General features: G+C 43.1%; 1 protein-coding gene across 3 annotated transcripts in view; it reads left to right on the top strand.

Moving 5' to 3' along the window:
- Window positions 1-16158, top strand: part of ADGRF1 (adhesion G protein-coupled receptor F1) — a 41102-nt gene extending 24944 nt beyond the window's left edge. For all 3 annotated transcript variants that reach the window (XM_049716335.1, XM_049716334.1, XM_033423866.2), the window contains 8 exons: window positions 16-167; window positions 1320-1483; window positions 3338-3526; window positions 5595-6968; window positions 8708-8749; window positions 9967-10026; window positions 11870-11936; window positions 12482-16158. In XM_049716335.1, the coding sequence (XP_049572292.1) occupies window positions 16-167; window positions 1320-1483; window positions 3338-3526; window positions 5595-6968; window positions 8708-8749; window positions 9967-10026; window positions 11870-11936; window positions 12482-12555 (2122 nt within the window). In that variant the 3' untranslated portion in view covers window positions 12556-16158. The remainder of the gene's footprint in view (window positions 1-15; window positions 168-1319; window positions 1484-3337; window positions 3527-5594; window positions 6969-8707; window positions 8750-9966; window positions 10027-11869; window positions 11937-12481) is intronic.
- The last annotated feature ends 5007 nt before the right edge of the window (window positions 16159-21165 follow it).

Raw genomic sequence — 21165 nt, 5'->3', positions numbered from 1 at the left:
ACATCATCATTGTAGAAATGGAAGCATCATTGCTGGGTATGAAGTTGTTGGTTCCAGCAACACATCTGAACTGCTGTCAGGCATTGGGCAGGCGGCTAAGAAGGCTAAGACAGGCCTGCATCAGCTGTTTCCTCTAGAAGACAACTCTTTCAGAGTGTTCGGAAAAGGTAACACTGGATTCCCGTCCTCTGTAGGGAAGTAGATTAGGGGAGCCTAATAGTAGATTGTATTATATATCGGAGATGTTCCCGAAACGGAATTGTTCTAAGACTGACTTTTAGTAGAAACAAGCAGCTGTTTCTCCTCCCGACCAGGATGAAACTCAATTTCAGCTCCACTATTTCAGACGCTTGCTCATGGGTCAGCTGACCTCCAGCTCTTAGTGTAAACGTCACACAAGACTGATTCACTGCAGGCGCTGATGGAAATGATTCAGCAATCGTTTCCTGGTATACATGCTGGAAGAGCCCTGGGGCTGATGAAATTCCTAAATCATAATCCAAGGGACCCAGGAGAGAAAGCATTTTTTCCAGGTCATTCACATACACCCAGACACACAAACACACACAGATATACATAGACACACACACCCTACTTCTTTTCTTCAGATGTTTAAAAAATTCTTTACATTCAGTTTTAAACCTCTCTTACCAAGCTTTGTGCCACTTTCAACATTTATTCAACAAATATTTACTAAGTATCCAAAGTGATTAGGCACTTAAGACACAGCAGTGGGGAAAAGAAACAAAATTCATAGCCCTTGTGGTTCTTCCTTTCAAGGCTTCCTCTTCGCAGTCCCAACGTGGGAAGAGTATATTATGAAGGGCCAGCTGCAGGAGGAACTAGTGGCTGATCACGATGTGAGAAGCCTTTAAAGGGGTACAAAGTAGGACATGTCACCCCCGAATGGCAACTGCCCATCTTTTAACCCTATCGTGCCTGCTTTGTCCCATAGTGTCTTGAAGATTTTCTGGTTTTCTAGCATTCCCTTAAAGAGTGAAAATATTTCCTGGGAGGGATCACACCCTGTCTTATTTTCACCGAATACTTAACTATTTGATAGCCCATTAAATTCAGATTGTTGGCATAGATCAGACACCTGGAGGGAAAGGGGGCCAGCCTTGGGGAGGGTAGGACATCAGGAAAGAGGAAAAGGGGTTGATGGGGTGAAGCTGGGCATCAAAGACAAACTTCTCCTACTCCTGAGTTTTGCCTGGGTTTTGCCTGAAAACATGACTTAAAAAGTACTGCTTTGTAGTTTATAGAGAGTGTCAAAATATTCAGAGACATTTTTCTTCTTCGTTTCCATTCTTCTTCAGCCCAGTGTAACAGCATAGTCTTTGGATTTGGGTCTAAGAATGATGAGTATACTCTTCCCTGTAGCAGCGGCTACTCCGGAATCATCACGGCCAGGTGCCAACCCTCTGGGTGGCATGTCCTCAGGGAGACGTGTGTGCTCTCTGAGCTGGAAGAGCTGAAGAAGGTAAAAAATGCATTTCCGCCTTGCAGATTTGCCCTGGGTTTTTTTTGTTTGTTTTTTTTGTTGTTGTTGTTTGTTTTTTGCGGTTCGCGGGCCTCTCACTGCTGTGGCCTCTCCCGTTGTGGAGCACAGGCTCTGGACGCACAGGCTCAGCGGCCATGGCTCACGGGCCCAGCGGCTCCACAGCATGTGGGATCCTCCCAGACCGGGGCACGAACCCGTGTCCCCTGCCTCAGCAGGCAGACTCTCAACCACTGCGCCACCAGAGAAGCCCTGCCCTGGTTTTGAGTTTCACAGTGGGTGTCTCCCAGTGAGCATGGCTGGGTGGAAGGTAAAATGTATCAGTTTGTCTCATTGGTCAGAAGTCAGTGACATCAGACCCTGGGAAACCCAGGGAGTGTAGGCGTGAGTCGTGAGTCTAGGTAGCAGCCGAGAACCTCAGAAACGTAAGATTGGGTGGTTTTGGGGGGAGGGTGCTGCAGAGGTGTGAATCAATGCTGAAGAGAGCTGACGATGGCAGAACAGCAACTAAGCTGGCCTCTGAAAGCCTGGGAATCAAAGATCCAAGTGAAGGTATAAGTCAGAAGCTATAACCTTAGTACATTTGTCAGAAACCGGGGCAGGGAATGAGTCAGCCATATAGAATGATAGAACTTCAGTGGCTCTCCAGGGCCATGTGCCTCACCAACTTCCTTCTATAGATCAGAAAAGGGGAGACTAAGGGGCTAGTGGTCCCTCTGGTAGCAGTAGTGTTGAACTTGAAACATGGTCACTTGATTTCCGGTCCAGTGCTATGACCTTCACGTGACGCTCTCTTAGGAAGTTTCAAGTACTTAAGATGTAGTAGATAGAATGATGGAAGCAAATGGTGAGGATTTAAAACTCAAGTCATGGAAGAGGAACTCCAGGACCAGCTCACAGACACTATCCTGCAAATAGTTCATAGTGAGCAGAACTTCAATCCCAGCCAGAGACCCTGCTTTGGAAGCAGAGAACCCCACAGTATTCACCAAGGGACCGTGGAAGGTTTACTGCTCTCTTTCTGGACCTCAGTTTTCTCATCTGTAAACTGGGGATGGAGATTGGAGCAGATGTCTTCTGAGGTTCATCCTTGTTCTTGCCTTCTTTGGCCCAGTTTCTGGACACGAATCGTAGCTGGGACCAGGTCACCCCAGGGTGTGAGGACAGTCAGATCCCAGGCGCCCTAGGCAGAAAACAGCTCTGTCAGCTGAGAAGAGTAAAAAGGAAAACAGGGGGGATCTGGGATCCGGGGTTGATGTGCTTTGAACAAAGGGAATATCCCTCTTGGCTGCCTTCCAAATTAGCTCAGTGTCGTGGAAGCAGATGGGAGCCTCAAGGAAGAAGTAAAACCCCAAATCCAGTGACCAAGTGTAGCAAAGTCTCCACTTATGTCCCTCTAAATCCTCTATAGGGATTTCTCAGCATAGTATAATGGATATAACATAGGATTTAGTGCCAAGTAGACCCTGCCTTTCCACTTCCTAGCTGGGTACTGTTTGGAAAGTCACTGAATCTCACTGAACATCAGGTTCTGTATAATCAGGGTAACAATTTATATAAAAGTGCTTCTTAGCGAATCTCTTCAAGTTTCAATTTCCTTAATCATAAAATGAACATATCATGGTACCTCCTTTAAAGGATAATGTAAAGATGAAATCAGTGAATCCCCAGTAAAACTTTTAGCACACTGTATGGAAAATAAAAAGCACTGAATGACAGCCATTATATCGTTGTTGTCATTGTTATATGATTATTCGTGGCCATGAAATCTGATTTAAGTCTGATGAAGCACAAGCATTTCATTGTTTTCTGGAACATAACCATTTCTATTCCTAGAACTTCAGTGTGATTGCCAGCAACGCCACTGAGGCAACCGTGTCATCCTTGGTGCAGAATCTTTCAATGGTCATTCAGCAAAACCCATCAACCACAGCCGGGAATCTGGCTTCTGTGGTGTCAATTCTGGGCAATATCTCATCCCTGTCCCTAGAAAGACACTTCAGTGTGTCCAGTTCGACAATGGAGGTAAGGTCTGCCTGAGCTTGAATGGCTCACTTTAAATGCTCAATCTTGCAGGAGGAATGGCAGAAGCCCCAGTTGATGGGGTGCTGTTGAAAAGGACCAAAGAGCCATGTAACAGTCTTGACGTGAGCTTCACTGCTTCCTCAGCAGTGTATAAGCAACCCCCGGGATCAATTATGTGAGTTCAAAGTGAGAGGGAGCCGCCTCCAGGCAGACTGCCTGGATAGCATCTGGCTGAGGGGAAGGCGTGAGCCTCTGCCCTGAATGACACAGGTGCCAACTTTTTAATATTTAATATTGAGTCGGCAGTTGTTCCTTCCCGTGGCTATAAGCTCTGACTTTAGTATATCATATTTAATATATTTTAAGAGCTCCATTTTTTCGACCGGGGAATTCATGACTTAGTTTGGACATTTAAAAATTAACTTTAAAAATTACTCAAATGAGACATGCTCACTATAAAATATACAAATAAACAAAAAGAAAAATAAGTGATATGTAATCTTGTCACCCTAGAATAGCCACTGCTTACATTTTACGTGTCACCTCAGTGCCTAGAAAATGGACAAGGGACACATAGCAGGTACTCAATAAATATTTGTTAAATAAATATCCTTCCAAACACTTTGGATGTGTGCATTTTATATGTTAAAGCATATAATATTTTACAAAATTGGATTATATAATGTATATTGTTACATAATCACACAATCCTGCTTAACTGTATAAGGTGAACATAATGTCAGAGATGACATTAAGTGTGAATAAGTTAAACTCCCTGAATCAAAGATGCTCAGATTTGTTTTTTTTTTTAAAGTCTGACTATGCATTGTTTACAAGAGACCAACTAAAACAAGATGACACAAAAAGGCTAAAAATAAAATGAAGGACAAAAACAGAGCAGCAAACACAAACAAAAAGAAGGCAGAGGTTGCTGGGGCAATAGGAGAAGCTCACTATGCGATCCAGGTCAGAAGCCACAGAGGGCTCAGTTAGGGTAAGACTCAGCCAGAGGGATAGACGCCCACAGCAGATGCCTGGGAACCAGACCCGTAAGAGTGAGTGAGGGTCCTGGGTGAGAAAACGCTGCCTTTCAGGTACGTTTGGAAAAGGAACCTGGTTTTTGTTGTTGCTATTATTTTTGTTTGTTTGTTTGGCCTTACTGCTTGAGGGATCTTAGTTCCCCAACCAGGGATCGATCCTGGGCCCTCAGCAGTGAAAGCACAGAATCCTAACCACTGAATTGCCAGGGAATTCCTTGAAAAGGAATCTCAAACTGAGACTGACACTTAAAACCCACAGCAATTCAATGCTTCCTTGTTGCATGTCCAGTGTTTAAGGATTTTTGCTTTATATTCTCCTCTATTAAAGAAAAGTCATAAATACAAATGAATTAAAACTTGAACATTCATGACATGAATTTAGAACTTCTGATATTAGCAAAAAAACATGATATGGGAAAGCAATTACAAGTAACGTTTCACTCTTGGACCCTCAGCCTGAGGAGTCATGCAGTCCCGTTTGCCATCTCAGAAGGAAGAAAATGCACACTCTGCAGCACCCATTGCAGGATTCTCCTCTTCTCCTCCGAAGCCCCAACCGGAGTATGAATTGCCGGGGGTGATCACCGTGGAACTGACATGATTCTGCTGACCCTCATTTCTTTCTTTTTTTTTTTTTTTTGCGGTACGCGGGCCTCTCACTATTGTGGCCTCTCCCGTTGCGGAGCACAGGCTCCGGACGCACAGGCTCAGCGGCCATGGCTCACGGGCCCAGCCGCTCCGCGGCATGTGGGATCTTCCCGGACCGGGGCACGAACCCGCGTCCCCTGCATCGGCAGGCGGACTCTCAACCACTGTGCCACCGGGGAAGCCCTGACCCTCCTTTCTTAATCCAATGCTTCCACTGCGCGGAGCCCCAGAGCTGAATTTCATTGCTGAGTTTTAATGTGGTCCTCAACTGAGCCAATTCTCTGGGCCATTTTCCTGAGCTTAAGACTAACGCCTATCCACCTGTAGTCCTCTGATCTGTTTCCTCAAAATCCAAACTGACTTTCACCCTTGTATTTCAGAATGTCATCAGTATATCTGACCACATCCTTAATTCTACCTCGGTGACCAACTGGACAGTGTTACTTCAGAAAGAAAAGAATGCCGGGTCCCAGTTCCTAGCGTCACTGGAAAACATCAGTGTTCTGGTCCCTTCGACAGCTCTGCCTCTGGAATTTTCTCAAGAATTCATTAACTGGAAAGGGATTCCAGCATCCTCAAATCAAAGCAATTTGGGTTACAACTATCAGACTGAAATGTTCCTAAAAAACCCCTCCATTCCCATCAGAGGCCATGCATTAATTAGGTCAGACCAATTCCAGGAGCCCCTTCCAGAAACTATCATCAGCATGACCTCCTTGACCCTGGGGAACATTCTACCTGCTACCAAAAATGGAAATGCTCAGGTCAATGGGCCCATGATATCCATGGTTATCCCAAACTATTCCATCAATGAAATTTTCCTGACTTTTTCCAAGATAGAATCAAATCTGAGCCAGCCTCATTGTGTGTTTTGGGATTTCAACCATTCGCAGTGGAACGATAATGGCTGCCACCTAGTGAATGAAACTCCAGACTCGGTGACGTGCCGCTGTACTCACCTGACCTCCTTCTCCGTGCTGATGTCACCCTCTGTCCCCCCTGCCATCGTTCCCGTTGTGAAATGGATCACCTTTGTGGGACTGGGGGTCTCCATCGGAAGTCTTGTCTTATGCCTGACCATCGAAGCTCTGTTTTGGAAGCAGGTCAGCAGAAGCCAAACCTCGCACATGCGTCACATTTGCATGGTGAACATAGCCCTGTGCCTCCTGATCGCAGACATCTGGTTTATTGTCGCTGCCTCCGTGCACACCACGGCGAACCCGTCTGGAGTCTGCACAGCTGCAGTGTTCTTTACACACTTTTTCTACCTCTCCTTGTTCTTCTGGATGCTTCTGCTCAGCTTCCTGCTGGCTTATCGGGTTATCCTGGTGTTCCACCACATGGCCACGCCTTTGTTGGTGGCTGTCGGGTTCTGCCTGGGCTACGGGTGTCCTCTTATTATATCCATCGTCACCATTGCGGTCACACAACCCAGCAATGGCTATGAAAGGAAAGATGTGTGTTGGCTTAACTGGTCCGATGGGAGCAAACCTCTCCTGGCCTTTGCGGGTCCCGCCCTGACTATCGTGGCTGTGAATCTGGTGGTGGTCCTGTTAGTTCTCACGAAGCTCTGGAGGCCCGCTGTTGGAGAAAGGCTGACTCAGGACAGCAAGGCCACTGTCGTCCGCGTGGGGAGGAGCCTTCTCGTTCTGACCCCCCTGCTAGGGCTCACCTGGGGGTTTGGCATAGGAACAATGGTTGACAGCCAGAATCCGGCCTGGCACGTTATTTTCGCATCACTCAATGCATCCCAGGTGAGAGCGGTGAGAACAACCTATTACATCATCGGGTAATTGGAATAATTGTAGAGAATTGAGGATGGGAAAACCACTCTGGGGGTGATCGATCTCATTTCCCTGCCTCTAGCAGGACTATTATAACCCAAATTGCCTGGCAACAGTGAATAGAAAAAAATAAAATAAAATAAGATCCAGTCTTCCCAACAGTGATTCTCATACTGAAGCAGAATATTGGGCTTCTTCAGTAATCCATTCCAGGGTTTTAAATCTGTTAGAGTTCACATAGCTAACACTAATCTCTCTTGCCGTTGACCCAGTCCTCTTTGTCTTGTGCTGATGTCTGTTAAAGCACACAGGGAAAGGGAAATAAATCCAGAGTGCTTTTTGAGTCTGAATGGTGCAGAAGAAGTCCCTAATGTGCCATAAAGTAGGGCCTGGCCAATTGTAGGCAGCACTGTCTCTGTAAATAAAGTTTTATTGGAACACAGCCATGCCCATTCATCTACATAGGGCCTGTGGCTGTTTTCCTTACACAGGCAGAACTGAGCAGTTGTAAGAGACTGGATGACCTGCAAAACCTGAAATATTTACTCTCTGGCTCTTTACAGAAAAAGTTTGCCGAACTCTGCTGCCAAGGATGGGTTTTACATGCCATGATCAGAGAGTATTCAGAGAGTAGGTGGGCAAAACAATCCTTAGGTTTTGGTGAATCTGGAAGAGAGCCTTCAGTCCTGGTTCAAGAAATATTTGCTGGGTCTCCTCTGGACAACGACTCAGGGTAGTGGTGGTTAAACATTTGAGCTCTGGAGTTAAATAGCTCTGGGCTCAAATGTGTCATGCTATCCAACTGTGTGACTGCTAACAAATTATTTAATTTCTCTTTACCTTAATTCTCTCATTAATTAATTAATTACCTGTAATATTAAGTACCTGATAATATTTTTAATATTAATTAATATTAATTATCTGATAATATTATTACCTGTATCTTAGAGTAAATGTGAAGATTAAATGAGATCATTTTAGCACTTAGTGCAGTGCCTGGCACAGAGTAAGTGCTCAGTAGGTATCTCCTGAATCCAGTTGGTTCTCCACCTACTGCAACAAACCAGGGTACATTTAGGTGGTGGCACAGAGGGCAGTCATGGAGAGCACACACCTAATGGTGACAGGTTTAGGGAACTGCTGTCCAGGGCCCTTGGTGACACGCTGTCTGAACAGGCACCAGCTGAGGGTCCTCTGCCTGGGAGGAGAATTTCAAGGTCCAAGAAAGACTCTGCCAAGGGTTACCCAAGGGCTGGATGGACCTGATGGAAAGGATGCTGATATAGTCAACTTCCTCTACTTGGCCTTGGGGTCGGACTTCAGTGACTGCTGACATCATAGACGCTTAGTTAATGTTTGTTTAATGCCTAAAGAAAGACTAAGACATAGAAGCAAATGGAAGTTCTTTGTTTTGGGTTTAGGATAACACAAAGGGGAAAATGGTGCTCCACGTGTGTTTCAGACTTTATTCACGCAATAATTTAATTATATGTTCAACCAAAAAAAAAAAAATGTTTGCGTACTTTGTGTTAATCCAGGCATCGTGGAGTTTACACAGTATCCTTACCTTCAAGGACCCACAGTCAACAGGGGGACAGACAAGGAAATAATTTCAATGTTGGGGGATATAATAGAATAGAAATACATATAAATGCTTTCTTTACTGGAAAAGGAAAAGATAATACATGTGCCTTATTCCTTTTTTTAAGGGCTTTTTCATCTTATGTTTTGGAATGCTCTTGGATAGTAAGGTATGTGTATTCATTTCTCTCTTTCTCCTTTAACCCAGGCACCTAGTCCCTCCCCTTCAGTTCTAGGGCCCTTATTCATATATAAGAAGTTAGACCATGGGTACCTGCATAATAAAATTCTATAATTTCACAAAAGGCAGGTTCCATTAGGAGACAAAGAAACTAAACACTCATTGCTGAAAATAGAGCTGTAGAGAACTAACCACAACATATAATGTGAACATTGTAGAAAAAAAGGGGAAACTTGTTTTTACTTTTAAATTATGATTTGGCATAATTAACCAGCAGAAAAACTTTCCTTAGGGGTGAATTCCTTTTTGCTCCTTTACTTAATTTATTCATTCACTTAGAATATGCTGAAAGGCCTATCTATATGTATGTTTCTAGAATTTTATGTAGTAAATATTACATAGCCTCTAACATTAAATAGAATTCCTAATCAAGGATGACCAATGTAAGTAAAAGAAAATAGAAAAAAACTTAAACTTCTTTCATTATTTTTCCAAGCTTTGAGCAATTCTGCAGAGAGAGGTAAAGACAATAAGCTAAAAAATGTAGCCTCTGTTTTAATAAGAAGATAAGGATATTTTATAATTATCATAATTGTTGCACATGCCTCCAAACCCCTGTTTACAAAGAATCAATTTGCCTCCTTCTTGATTGGACTAAATAATTCTGTTGTTTGCACCATTCACTTGATAAGGACACTCTTCACTTCAAAGACAAACTTCGATTTAGCCATTATTGCCAATTACTAATGTCTAGAATCTGAATTATTATGTTTTTTGGAACTGTTGCTTTTTGTTTCATTCTAGATTTGTTTACAGGTAAAGAAAAGAAATAAAAGAAAAGAAATCCTTTCATCAGATCCACATGCTTATCGCTTATTAAATGCTTCCGGGAAATACTACTACTAAATAACAATTACACTCTTCAGTTTTGTTCTTTTTTTTTTTTTTTTTTTTTTTGCGGTACGCGGGCCTCTCACCGCTGTGGCCTCTCTCGCCGCGGAGCACAGGCTCCGGACACGCAGGCTCAGCGGCCATGGCTCACGGGCCCAGCCGCTCCGCGGCACGTGGGATCCTCCCGTGTCCCCTGCATCGGCAGGCGGACTCTCAACCACTGCGCCACCAGGGAAGCCCTTCAGTTTTGCTCTTGATTTGCCTCTGTACGATTGCCTATGTGTAGTTCCTCACTATTTCTTTTTTGCCCTGTAGCTGCGACAGCTGCTGCTCAACAAGTTGTCTCCTTTAAGCTTTTGGAACCAAGCATCAAAGGTAATCATCTCCTGCAGCCGTGGAGGCAGTTCGTGAAGTTCCAGTTTTGCACTTTTTTACACAGTCCCACGGCAAGCCCACTTTTGTGTAAACCCCTTGAGTTTCTGTCCCGTTATATTCCTGGTATCTGGCACGATGTCCAGCACATGGTCAATACTCATTAAAGAGCTGTTGAATGAATGGGTGAATGAGTGAATGGATGAGTGGATGCGAGGGTGTGGAAAGCTTCAAGGATGCTCAGGCATGGGGGTCTGTGGTGCTCTTGTGAGCAAATACATTTCAACGGTGTTGCTTGTTATAGTCTGACTTGTCTCCCAATGTCTAGAATCAGTAAGGTCCTTTTCTCTGCCTGCCTGTCTAGATCTCCTGCAGAGCACTTTTCCTTCTCCAGAAAATCAGACGGGGAAGCCTTCATTAACTTCTAATATGTAAAATGATCTTTATGAATTTTCCCTTATGCTGGTGTACCTGACTTTGTTACTTGCATTTTAGCTCTTCAGTCTACAAACTGATAAGTTTGTATGGAAACAAAGGATTCTTGTTTCCATTCTTTGCCACAAAAGTGCAATCCACTTAAGGAACAGTATAGTTAGGAACAAAAGTACTTGCCTCTCGGTTTTGTATTTTTGACATTAACTCAGACTTGTGTCTTTTAGCAAGACACGGAGGGCCTTTCAGAAAGGGTTCTAAAGCAGAAATTTCTGTGTGTGATAAAAATCAGCTGATTTAAGTGCATGAAAAACTACATGGATATTTAGAGATTCTTAACAAGGGATAATATAACGTTTTGAAATTAAAAAAACAGTGAGGAAATTAGCCTCTGGCATTTTTATAAAATAATTTTCCTGGGTCTGCATTTCATAGGAGAGGGCTGTGGGTTAGGAAGCTGTGACCCCAGGAGCTGGCAGACCTGATTGTATTTCTGACTCAGTAACCAATTGGCTGTGTGACCTCGGGAAAGTCACTTAGTACCTTTTGGTTTTAATGTTCTCAAGATGTAAAAATTAAGTGTTAGACTAGTTACTCAAAGCAGAAGTTCTAATATTCTGTGATTTTGATTTTATGTCTTGAAGAACTAAAATCCCTTGAACCAGAAAATGTGAAACTAATGAATCATTCTCTACTCTTAAGAAAAGGAGGGAGTTACAGCAGTGTGACTGCATTAAAGTCAAACCTTTAGTTAGTAAAACAAGACAGGACACTCTCCACCCTACAAAGCAGGAAGTCAGAATTTTTCTCACTGGAAGGCCAAAGAGAGAAAAACACTGAAAAGGAAAATACACCAAAACCAAAAGTAAAGACGCCTGACAGTGGTTTATCTCCCTGTTTTTATTTATTTTTATTTTTATTTTTTATTTTTTTGCAGTATGCGGGCCTCTCACTGTTGTGGCCTCTCCCGTTGCGGAGCACAGGCTCCGGACGCGCAGGCTCAGCGGCCATGGCTCACGGGCCCAGCCGCTCCGCGGCATGTGGGATCTTCCCGGACCGGGGCATGAACCCGTGTCCCCTGCATCGGCAGGCGGATTCTCAACCACTGTGCCACCAGGGAAGCCCTATCTCCCTGTTTTTAATGTAAATTGTTGACCTTTTTCAGAAGGCAGCAGTGGTCAGTGAGGGCTTTGCATCTTCTGGATTTGTACCCCTTCTCCAGTTTCACTTTCAAATTAGGTGACAGAAATGAGATTTTGTTTTCTGGGTAGGTGGCTCATTTGCTTTAAAGTAAATGCACATTTGGCAGAAGAAAAATTGAGTGTTTGTAATCTTCTGAGGGAGTCTGAATGAAAAAGCAGGCACCTGAAAGAATACTTTGAATGCCTAAATGACTTGGTTTTCTTTTGTGCAGCAAAACTCATCAGATTCATCTGTCAAACCCAGATTCAAAAAGACTTTCAACCCATTCCAACACAAACGTGAGTTACAACAAACCAAAGGTTCTAAGGGGTAGGAAGAAAGAACATGAATCCATCATGGGCAACTCACTTTCGAGTCCAATCAAAATTCTTTGGATTTCAGATAAAGTTCAAGTGTCGGAACTTGAAAAAGCATGTTTCCCTCCCAAAATGCTCAATGTGCTCATCCAGAAGCTTGGGGTCCTGTTATCACTGCCACCAACCAGCCTGAGGGCTTTTAATAAATCTGTTTACCTTTTTGGGCCTTTGTTCCTCATCAGTAAAAAGAAAAACTAAGAGATCACTAAGTTTCCTTCCAGCAGTAACATTCAGTGATCTCAAACCAATCTCATTCCCCAACGTCTGAAAATACGGTGCTTCTCTTCTCAAATGAGAGATGTCTGACAAATGTAAGCTACTATGGCATTAATAAAATGCTGTACACCCTAACCTCTTCCTAACACTGTCCAAAATTGTAAGGAATTGCATAGGCTTATTTTCATTTTGGTCTTATGCTTGATTCCAACATAGTAGCAATAATTCTTATCCTCTTTTTCCTCTTTTAGGCAACTATGTACTTTCTTATACTGGAGAGTCCTCAAATGACATCACGCTAACTCAGTTTTCATCAACTGAATAAAACCGGGAACCCTAAAATCAAGGAAAATTTTTTGGAGCAAATTGACATTAGAGCTAAATGTCAGTGAAGAAATCATGCTCCATATTCAATGGATTTTTCTGATTTCGGAGTCTGAGAATATAATAAGGAACTCTCAGCAGTTTCATGACAGCCATCTTTATCTTCAATTAAATGGAGAGATTTACTTCCATGGGGTTTGATTCAAAGGAATTGCTTCATAAATGTAGAAGATTAAGTTTTTGTCGGAAATTATGTCAGTTGTACTAGCCTCTCACTGCCACAAACTATGGTTTCCTTTTTCATAAAATAGCGTTATTCATGTGACATTTCTAATCACCTGAATTGGAGTAAGGAAATGTCATGAAATCACTTTAGATGCATTGATGGACCATGTTCACTTTCTTATAAAAAAAGTCACTGGTGAAATTTCCTAGAGAAAAGGCGTTTTCCTCCAAAAACTTCCAGTTGGATTTTATGCTTGTTTTTGTTTTTTAGGTACAGTCACTGAACTTTGAAAGTTAATCAGAAACAAAATAGAAGTGTCCATTTCAGATAGCTTCATAGCTGTTACTTAGGAAGTATAAAGCAGTATATATATATATATATATATATATATATATATATATATATATAATGCATTATTTTTCAGTTTACAAGGCACTTTCATCTGGTCCCCCATCCAATGACGTGAGGTGTCCAGGCAGACCTAGTGCAGACATGATGAAATAGAGGCTTGGACAAGTGAAGTGACTTCCCAAAGTGAAGCCAGTAAAGGGCGCTTTTAGGACTTTTGGTTCCTAGTCCATTTCTACAGCCTCATAACAGCCTTGAAAATTACCTGCAATCCTAAGCAAGCCTTATGAGGTTAGATACGAGATTCATCACTCCCAGAATTCTCTCTATGTAAGAGGAAAATTGAGGGAGAATTTGGTTGTCAGCATCCAGAAAGACCTTAAAGCACCTGGTTTTCTTTCATGATGCACTGTCGGCACTTTTGGAAGTTATTTACATGTATGGCCGTTGCTACTTTTGGATGAGATAGAGAGCAGCAGGTGAAGGCACTGCAGGAAGCAACATTTCCCTTCCATACTGCCATCACTTTGGGCTCACCTGAGTTTCAGTCCTGACCACAGTGCCCAGAAGAACTAAGCCCTTTGATTCATCCTTGCTTCCAGAGCCTCCTAACAATCCGCTGTGGCATTTTTAAAGCAAGTGTTGATTTCTTTCAATAACAATTGCAGTGATGATGATGATGATGGTGGTGGTAAGAAGTCATAAAAGAAGAAGCTACATGTAGAGGGTCCTCACTATGTGTCAGGCATTATTCTAAGTGCTGTGCATCTATTAACTCATGTAATCTTCACAATAAGCTTGTGAAGGGGGAATAATATCCCTGTTTTACAGCTGCTGAAACTAAGGCACAGAGAGGTGAGATGTGAGCAGGGCAACATGGATGGCAAATGGCTATGCCAGGGTAGTAGTTATGGAAGTTGAATTACAATAAGAAGAGGGTTATATAAGTCAGCCTAGCAGGATTGGAACTGCTAATTTGATTGTAATTAGAATCCTAGACTACTTGGTCTGCAAGGGAGCTCAGGTATCATCTAGCTACTATTTTATGAGTAACCCTGATGTCCTAAGTCTCAGCAGCCTGTGATTACAAAAGTAAGTCAAGTCCACATTTACTGCTATCTGTAGGAGTATATTAGTCAGCTCAGACTGCCATAACGGAACATCACAGACCAGTGGTTTAGACAACAGAAATTTATCTTCTCATGGTTCTGGAGTCCAGGAAGTCCAAGTTGAAGCTGCCATTGGGCTTGTTTTCTAGTGAGACTGCTCTTCTGTCTTGTCTGTGTCCTCACATGGCCTCTTCTCCATGCACATGCAAATACAGCTCTCTGGTGTCTCCTCCTCTTCTTATAAGGACACCGATCCTATCAGATTAGGGCCCCACCCTTATCAGCTCATTTCCCCTTAATTACTTCCCTACTGACCCTGTCTCCAAATAATCACATTGGCGGTTAGAGCTTCGACATACAAATTTTGCAGGGACACTATTCAGTCCATAACAAGTAGCTAGAATTTTTATTTGCCTGTTTAATTGAAATTAGGGTCTTTTAAAAGTGTGTTGGATCACATACCATATATCATGTTTGTCTAACCCACTGACTACACACACATTCAGCTCAGCTCCCTTCCAGAATGCTACTGAAACAGCAGTAAAATAATTAAAAAAGGAGAAAGACATTGGAATATTTTCTATGACTGTGTAAAAAACTGCCACAAACTTAGGGGTTTAAAACAACCTGCATTTATTTTCTCACAGTTTCCCTGGGTGAAGAGTCCAGACACAGCTTAATTGGGTCCTCTGCTCAGGGTCTCACAAGACTGAAGGAGCTAGCTGGTCTACCTCTTTATCTGGAGACTTGACTGGAGAAGAATCCACCTCCAACTCATTCAGTTTACGGGCAGAACTTATTTCCTTGCAGCTGTGGTAAAGAGAACCTTGGCTTTTTGCTGACTATTGGCCAGAGGCTACCTTGGGACACTAGAGGTCACCTACACATCCCTGCCACTGGGATTTTCCAAAATGGCCGCTTATGTCATTAAGCCTGCAAGGAGAGTCTCTTAGTCCAGTCTGCTTTTAAGACAGAGTCTTGTCCAATATAAGGTAATCAGGGGAGTGACATCCTATACCTTTTTCCATATTCTATTGGCTAGAAGTGAGTCACAAGTCCTGGCCACACTCAAGGGAAGGGGATTTCTAAAGGTGTGAACAGTAGGAGGAAGGGATTACCAGACCTGAACTACTGAGGATAAGGAGAGAGAGAGGAAGCAACAGCAACAGAGCTTTGGAGAGCAGGTGGGGTGAGTGCAAACTGACTTAGCTGGCCTAAGAAAGCTAAATATGAAGCCAGAAGCGAGGGAAGCCAAGAAGCAAGCTGCTTTACCCTGCGGAATCCCCCAAGAGACTGGAGACTTGGCAGCACCAGTGTCCATAAGAAGTGAAGTGAAGGTGGAACTGAACCGTACGGTTGTTCAAAGTCAGTTTAAGAAACAGACTCTCAGATGCCTCCCTCACCCCAAGCAACCAAGTAACCATCCCTTCCTCCATCCTAGCAATAGAATATATGGATATGTGGGGAAAACATGGGATTTGGGGACTGTGAGACTCCAGAAGCATTTGAGGGAGAGTTTACCATCTCCAAAACAGAGAGATTCAGTGACAGTTAACATATAACACCAGCAGCAAGGCTTACCTCCTCCTGGCAAGAGACTGGGACGGTCCTCTCTGGAGAATCTGATCACCAGGAGAAAACACTGAAAGATACTGACTCTGGGTGTTTGCTAATGAAATGTTCACACCTACAGTGAAGCCAAGAACCATCCTACGCACTTTGTTCACAGACCTTCCAATCAGCTCTTCAATGTCCTACTCTGAAAAGTATAGCCAAACTGTCACAGCCCACTAGGCTCTCTAGGAAAACACCCAGTATTAAATGCAGAGGGCAAAACAAACAGAAAGAGCCAGTATGGTGTCACCTAGAATCCAGTTCTATGAGCTCGACTAGAAGATGAAGGAGAAAACAGAGAAAGGAAGCTGGGGCAGGGGCAGGGGTGGGGGGGGGGGGACGTGACTAGAAAGAGGGGAAGGGCAGGGATCAATACTAACCTCCAACAGAACATTGCCTTTATGAACAGGGTGCTATAAAAAGGCGTACTGGGGCCACAGAAAGAATCTTTGGAACTAAAAATAGAATAACATAACCACTAAAATACTTCAACTGAGGGGTGGAAGATAAAGTTGAGGCAATGACCTGGAAAATAGAAATAAAAGAAAAAGATGTAAAATGAAAGAAAAAAAATTAGAGGACTAGACCCAGAATTTCACCATTTGAATAGCAGGATTTTCAGAAAGAAAGACTAGAGGAACAAAAGGAAGGCATCATTAAAGTCATAAACAGAGAACAATTTTTGGTCACTTGGGGCCATGAGTTTCTCTACTAAAAAGGCTCACAGAATGCCCAGTATGATAAGTGAAACTAGACCCACAGTTAGACACGCTATCATCTGAATGTTTGTGTCTTCCCCAAATTCATATGTTATGAATTCATACCTAGTCCCCAAGGTGATGGTGGTAGGAAGTGGGGCCTTTGGGAATTGTTTGGGTCATGAGGGTGGATGTTGCATGAATGAGATTCGGGCTCTTATAAAAGAGGTCTCACAGAGCTCCCCAGCCCTTCCCACCACCCGAGGTTGTAGCAAGAAGCCGGACGTCTGCAACCCGGAAGAACCTTCACCAGATCTTGTACTTCCCACCTCCAGAACTGTGTTGAATAAGTATTTGTTGTTTATATGGCATCCAGTCTACAGTATTTTTCTATAGCAGCCCAAATGGACTGAGACAACATTATTGTGAAATTTCAGGTCACAGAAGAAAAAAAAAGAAGATGCAAATATTTTCAGAGAGAAAAAGTGCGATTTACCTGAAGGGTCCAAATCAGAATATTATCAGGACTCTTCACAGAAGCAGTATAAGCTAAAAAACAATGGAAAATGTCTTCAAAATGTTGAGAAGAAAAGACTGCAACCTAAAAGCAATTAAGTGTGAGGAAGAATAAAGATAGTTTCAGACGCAGAAATTCTTGACACGTTTTCCTGCAATACTGCCTTTCCCAAAGGTTACTGGGAAATAGACTGCACCAAAGGCAGCAATAAGCCCAGAAAGACTTGGGACACAAGATGCAGTAGAAGAGAGAGAGAGAGGGAACCTCTAGTGTGGGAATAAGGGAATCACTAGCCAGACAGCAGCCGTGGGGTCGGTCCAGGCTGGACCCACAGCAGAGACTGCTCAACAAGGTGAAAATGATAGGATACCTGATATACTTGAGTGTTATTTAGAAGAGACCTACATACTTTGAGGTAGGTTGGGTATGGATTTTTCATAAGAACACAGAAATCTAAGCAAGTAAAAAAAGTTACACCTAACAGAAATAAAATGTTGTGCAAAAAAGGAAGAGCAATTAAGCATACTACCTGGCTCAGCTATGAATAGAGCATACAGAGTGCCAATAATGTGAAATGATTTTGATATAACCAAAATAATAATGATGTATCGGGAAGGTGGAGAATAGGAAGTATATTTGAGAGGATAGGAAAAGAGATGTAAATACTCATTCTTTGTTTTTGGAAATCAATAAAACTGAGAAACCAAGAAGTAGCATTATAGTCATGTTATTCAGAAACATAGAAATAAATATCAAAAGAATCAACTAAATCAGTTAAAAGAGTTTGTCTCTGAGAAGCAGGGAATTATAGAGTTATTTGACTCTTGAAATCATATCCATGTGACTTTGGTTTAATGTGTGTGTGTGTATAATTGGAGACAGCATGGGACATCCTGAAATAGGAAGTCACCTTGATTGATTTGATTGGCCACAAGCTTATGTAGCCTTGGTCAGCTGCTTCAGTTCTTGGAGATGCCTATGAAAGCTTCAATTTGTAATGTCCAGTAGGACACTTGGCATACCAATCTATTGTTCCAGGGAGAATCTGGGCTAGAGATACACTCTTAGGGTCTTCACCCTGGAGATTATGGTTAAAGCCATGGGACCAGATGAAATCACCTAGCAGGTACAGGGAAAGAAGTGAGTAGGTCCAAGCATTGAGCTTTGAGTGTACCCCATCATTTAGAAGTAGGGAGAGGACGAGGATTCAGTAAAGAGGAAGGAGAAGGGCAGCCTGTGAAGTAGGAGGGAAACCAGGACAATGAGACCCAGAAGCAAAGAAAAGCATTTCAAGAAGGAGTTCAAGGACAGCAACTGGGTTAACTACTGCTGAGGGTCAAGAAAGATAAAGAGCCCGACTTGCCCATTCCAGTTTGAATGTGAAGATCATTAATGTATGAATATAATAAGCACTCAGGGTAAGGAATTCCACTAGTGGAGAGTTTCACATTGAACACAGAGAACGGAATCGTGTTTAGATGTTGCCATCCCTCATATTGGATAAGCTCTTCCAGATCTGCAACTAGCTATTTTAGAAAGATTAATTTTCTCCATTTTTTGGATGCTTCCAGAACAAATGGAGGGGCTGAGGGATGGTCATTTTGTCGCACCTAGAATGTTTCCCAGCCGGATGCAGATTTTGGTAAAAGTCCCAAATCTATTTCTCTCTCAATGATTCTTATGAGGAAAGACAATGTGCCTTTTGTTAAAAGAAGGCAGCAAAACTGTGCTGTACTTACCTTTATTAAACTTCAGGGGGCAGGCTCTGACCAAGAAATAAATCCTGGACAAATTGCTCAAAGCTTAAATACACCTGAGATCCAGCCTGGAATGTGGCGAGGTGAAAGGCGTTTTAATCCAGCTACTCTAATTAGGAACAATTTACAGTGTTGCTACTGTGTTTTGTCTAGTAAAAGAGATTAGGGAGCTAAGAACATAATAACTCTGTTTGGGGCTGGGAAACAATACCTCTGTTTCCTGGGTTTAAGCCCAAGGGTGCTGACGGACAGTTGAAGCCTGCTTTTAAGCAAAGCAGGAATTAGCCATGGTTGGCAGGGGATTTTTGCCTGCTAGAAAACCAGTGTTTTATTTAAAATGTAGGTTGTCTTAACAGGATATACCTTGAGTAACTTGGGCAAATGCAAGTTAATTCAAGTATGTGGCACCAGATAGATTGGGGATATTCCTAGATTTTTGGATTCATTGTTTACTTTGGGGGGAAATGGTTTGGCAGATTTTGTACAGTTTTGTCATACATGAGCTTCCATGAACGCATTACCCTAACTCTTCAGGGCGGAGGGAACAAAACAAAAGAAACATAAAATAGTGACTTCATTCAGAGCAAAGATTTACTAGGTCCTCAGAGATGAATCAGGAAAGATCAGGGCTGCTTGCAATTTATTCCTCAGCCCTCCCCTTGCTGCCAGGGCTCACGTTAGTGTTATGCAGTCCAAGCTCATACTGCCCGCTGCACAACAGTCCAATAGATCAAGAGACGAGGTGTTGGGACGAGGAATAGTGACCTTATCTGGAAAGCCAGCAGACCAAGAAGTGGGTGGACTAGTGTCCCAAAGAACCATCCTGCCCAGATTTGGGTGCTAGTTTCTTTTATAGAGCCAAGAGGGGAAGGTGAGGAGGTAAAGTAAAAAAAGTGTTAAGTTTTGCAAATATTTCCTGGTTCCTGCCAGGCTCTGGAGGGGATGTGTTGATTTCTTCTTTCCTGCGGCCATTCATAGGTTGGCCTGGTCAGGATGTTTCCTGTGAGCTAAACAAAGGTATTTTAGCTTAATCCTCAGGCATGGGAGGCAGGGTTCCCCAGGATGGGCCATTATGTATACTTTAAGCCTTAGGCAACACCCCTTTAGTGATTAACTTGTAGCAAAAGCAATAGAATACAAAGATTAAAATAAAAGAGACAGATCCAATATGGAGTCAGATTTGTTCTTCCCTATTACATTATTGACAGAAAGGGTAGGAAAGGGAACAGAGGTGACCAAAGCCCTCAGGATCCCAGTTTCTGTCTTAGACTCAGCATAGATCATGCTCGTTAATCCTCAAAACAACACAGTAAGTTGCATATTATTTTCCCCCTTCTATAGATAAGGAAGCTGGGACTCGGAGAGTTTGGGTAAGCTGTACACAGCAGGAAGGGTCCAGAGCACTCCACTCTGCCTCACTTCCCTTGTTCAGAAAGCCTCCTTGCTTCACTCTATGCAAGCAGCAACCATTCCTAATATTTTGTGAATAGAGATTTATTGCTTTGGGATAAATATTGGACCCTCAGGCTGTACCATGAAGTAATTTATCCAGACACTCGACTCCAGCTTCTCCTGATAACCCGGGCAAGGTCAGGGAAGGGTTAGAACTTGAGAAAAGGACAAGTGATGGGGGAAGAGTCCACTGGTGACCACAAACTCTTCTGTAATTTGTCTCCATTTCACCTGCTTGATCCTAAAAAAAAAAAAGTGCCCATGTACATTTCCATGATGGGCTCCATGGGGCTTATGTAGAGGGTTCTCTCTGGGATGGAGTCCTTGGGAGGCCCACCTCTAGTTTGCCTCCATCACTTCTCTGTGGGTCAACTTCCCATCAGTAAAACCACAGATCTGCATTAATTCGATAAGCTCAGAGATCCCTTCCAGTCCTGACTTTCTCTGATTCTGCGTCTCTTCATAGGTAACACCCTGGGAGAAGAGAAATTTATCACCAAAGAGTACCAAGTGGGTTTGGCAAGACCTTATCTTGCTGGGTAGGAATCACAGACAAAGCATTGCCAACAACTACTTTTATGCCAGCCAGATGGGAGGCAACACCCCTCTGGAATTCTGACCTGACACTTGAAACCAGAGGAGAGGAGAGCCCCAGTGTGATGTGTTGCCAAGGGACACATTGCTTTTATGGATAAGGTTTCCTGGTTCTTAGATCTCAGCCATGTCCCCCAGTAGAGCACGGCGAGGCAGCTGTGGATTCCATGACAATACACAGCCAGGCACTGCCAAGGACAACTCTTTGTGGCACGAAAGCTTGCCTGGTGCTGGTGATAACGTGACTTTGTTTTCCTGAAGTAGGCTGGGTGTGGGGAGCCAGCCCCACCTGTCCT

Source organism: Orcinus orca, chromosome 10 (genome assembly GCF_937001465.1).
Source record: "Orcinus orca chromosome 10, mOrcOrc1.1, whole genome shotgun sequence".
Taxonomy (NCBI): Eukaryota; Metazoa; Chordata; class Mammalia; order Artiodactyla; family Delphinidae; genus Orcinus; species Orcinus orca.
The sequence above is the reverse complement of the archived record's forward strand: the minus strand, read 5'-3'. Positions and strand labels throughout refer to the sequence as shown.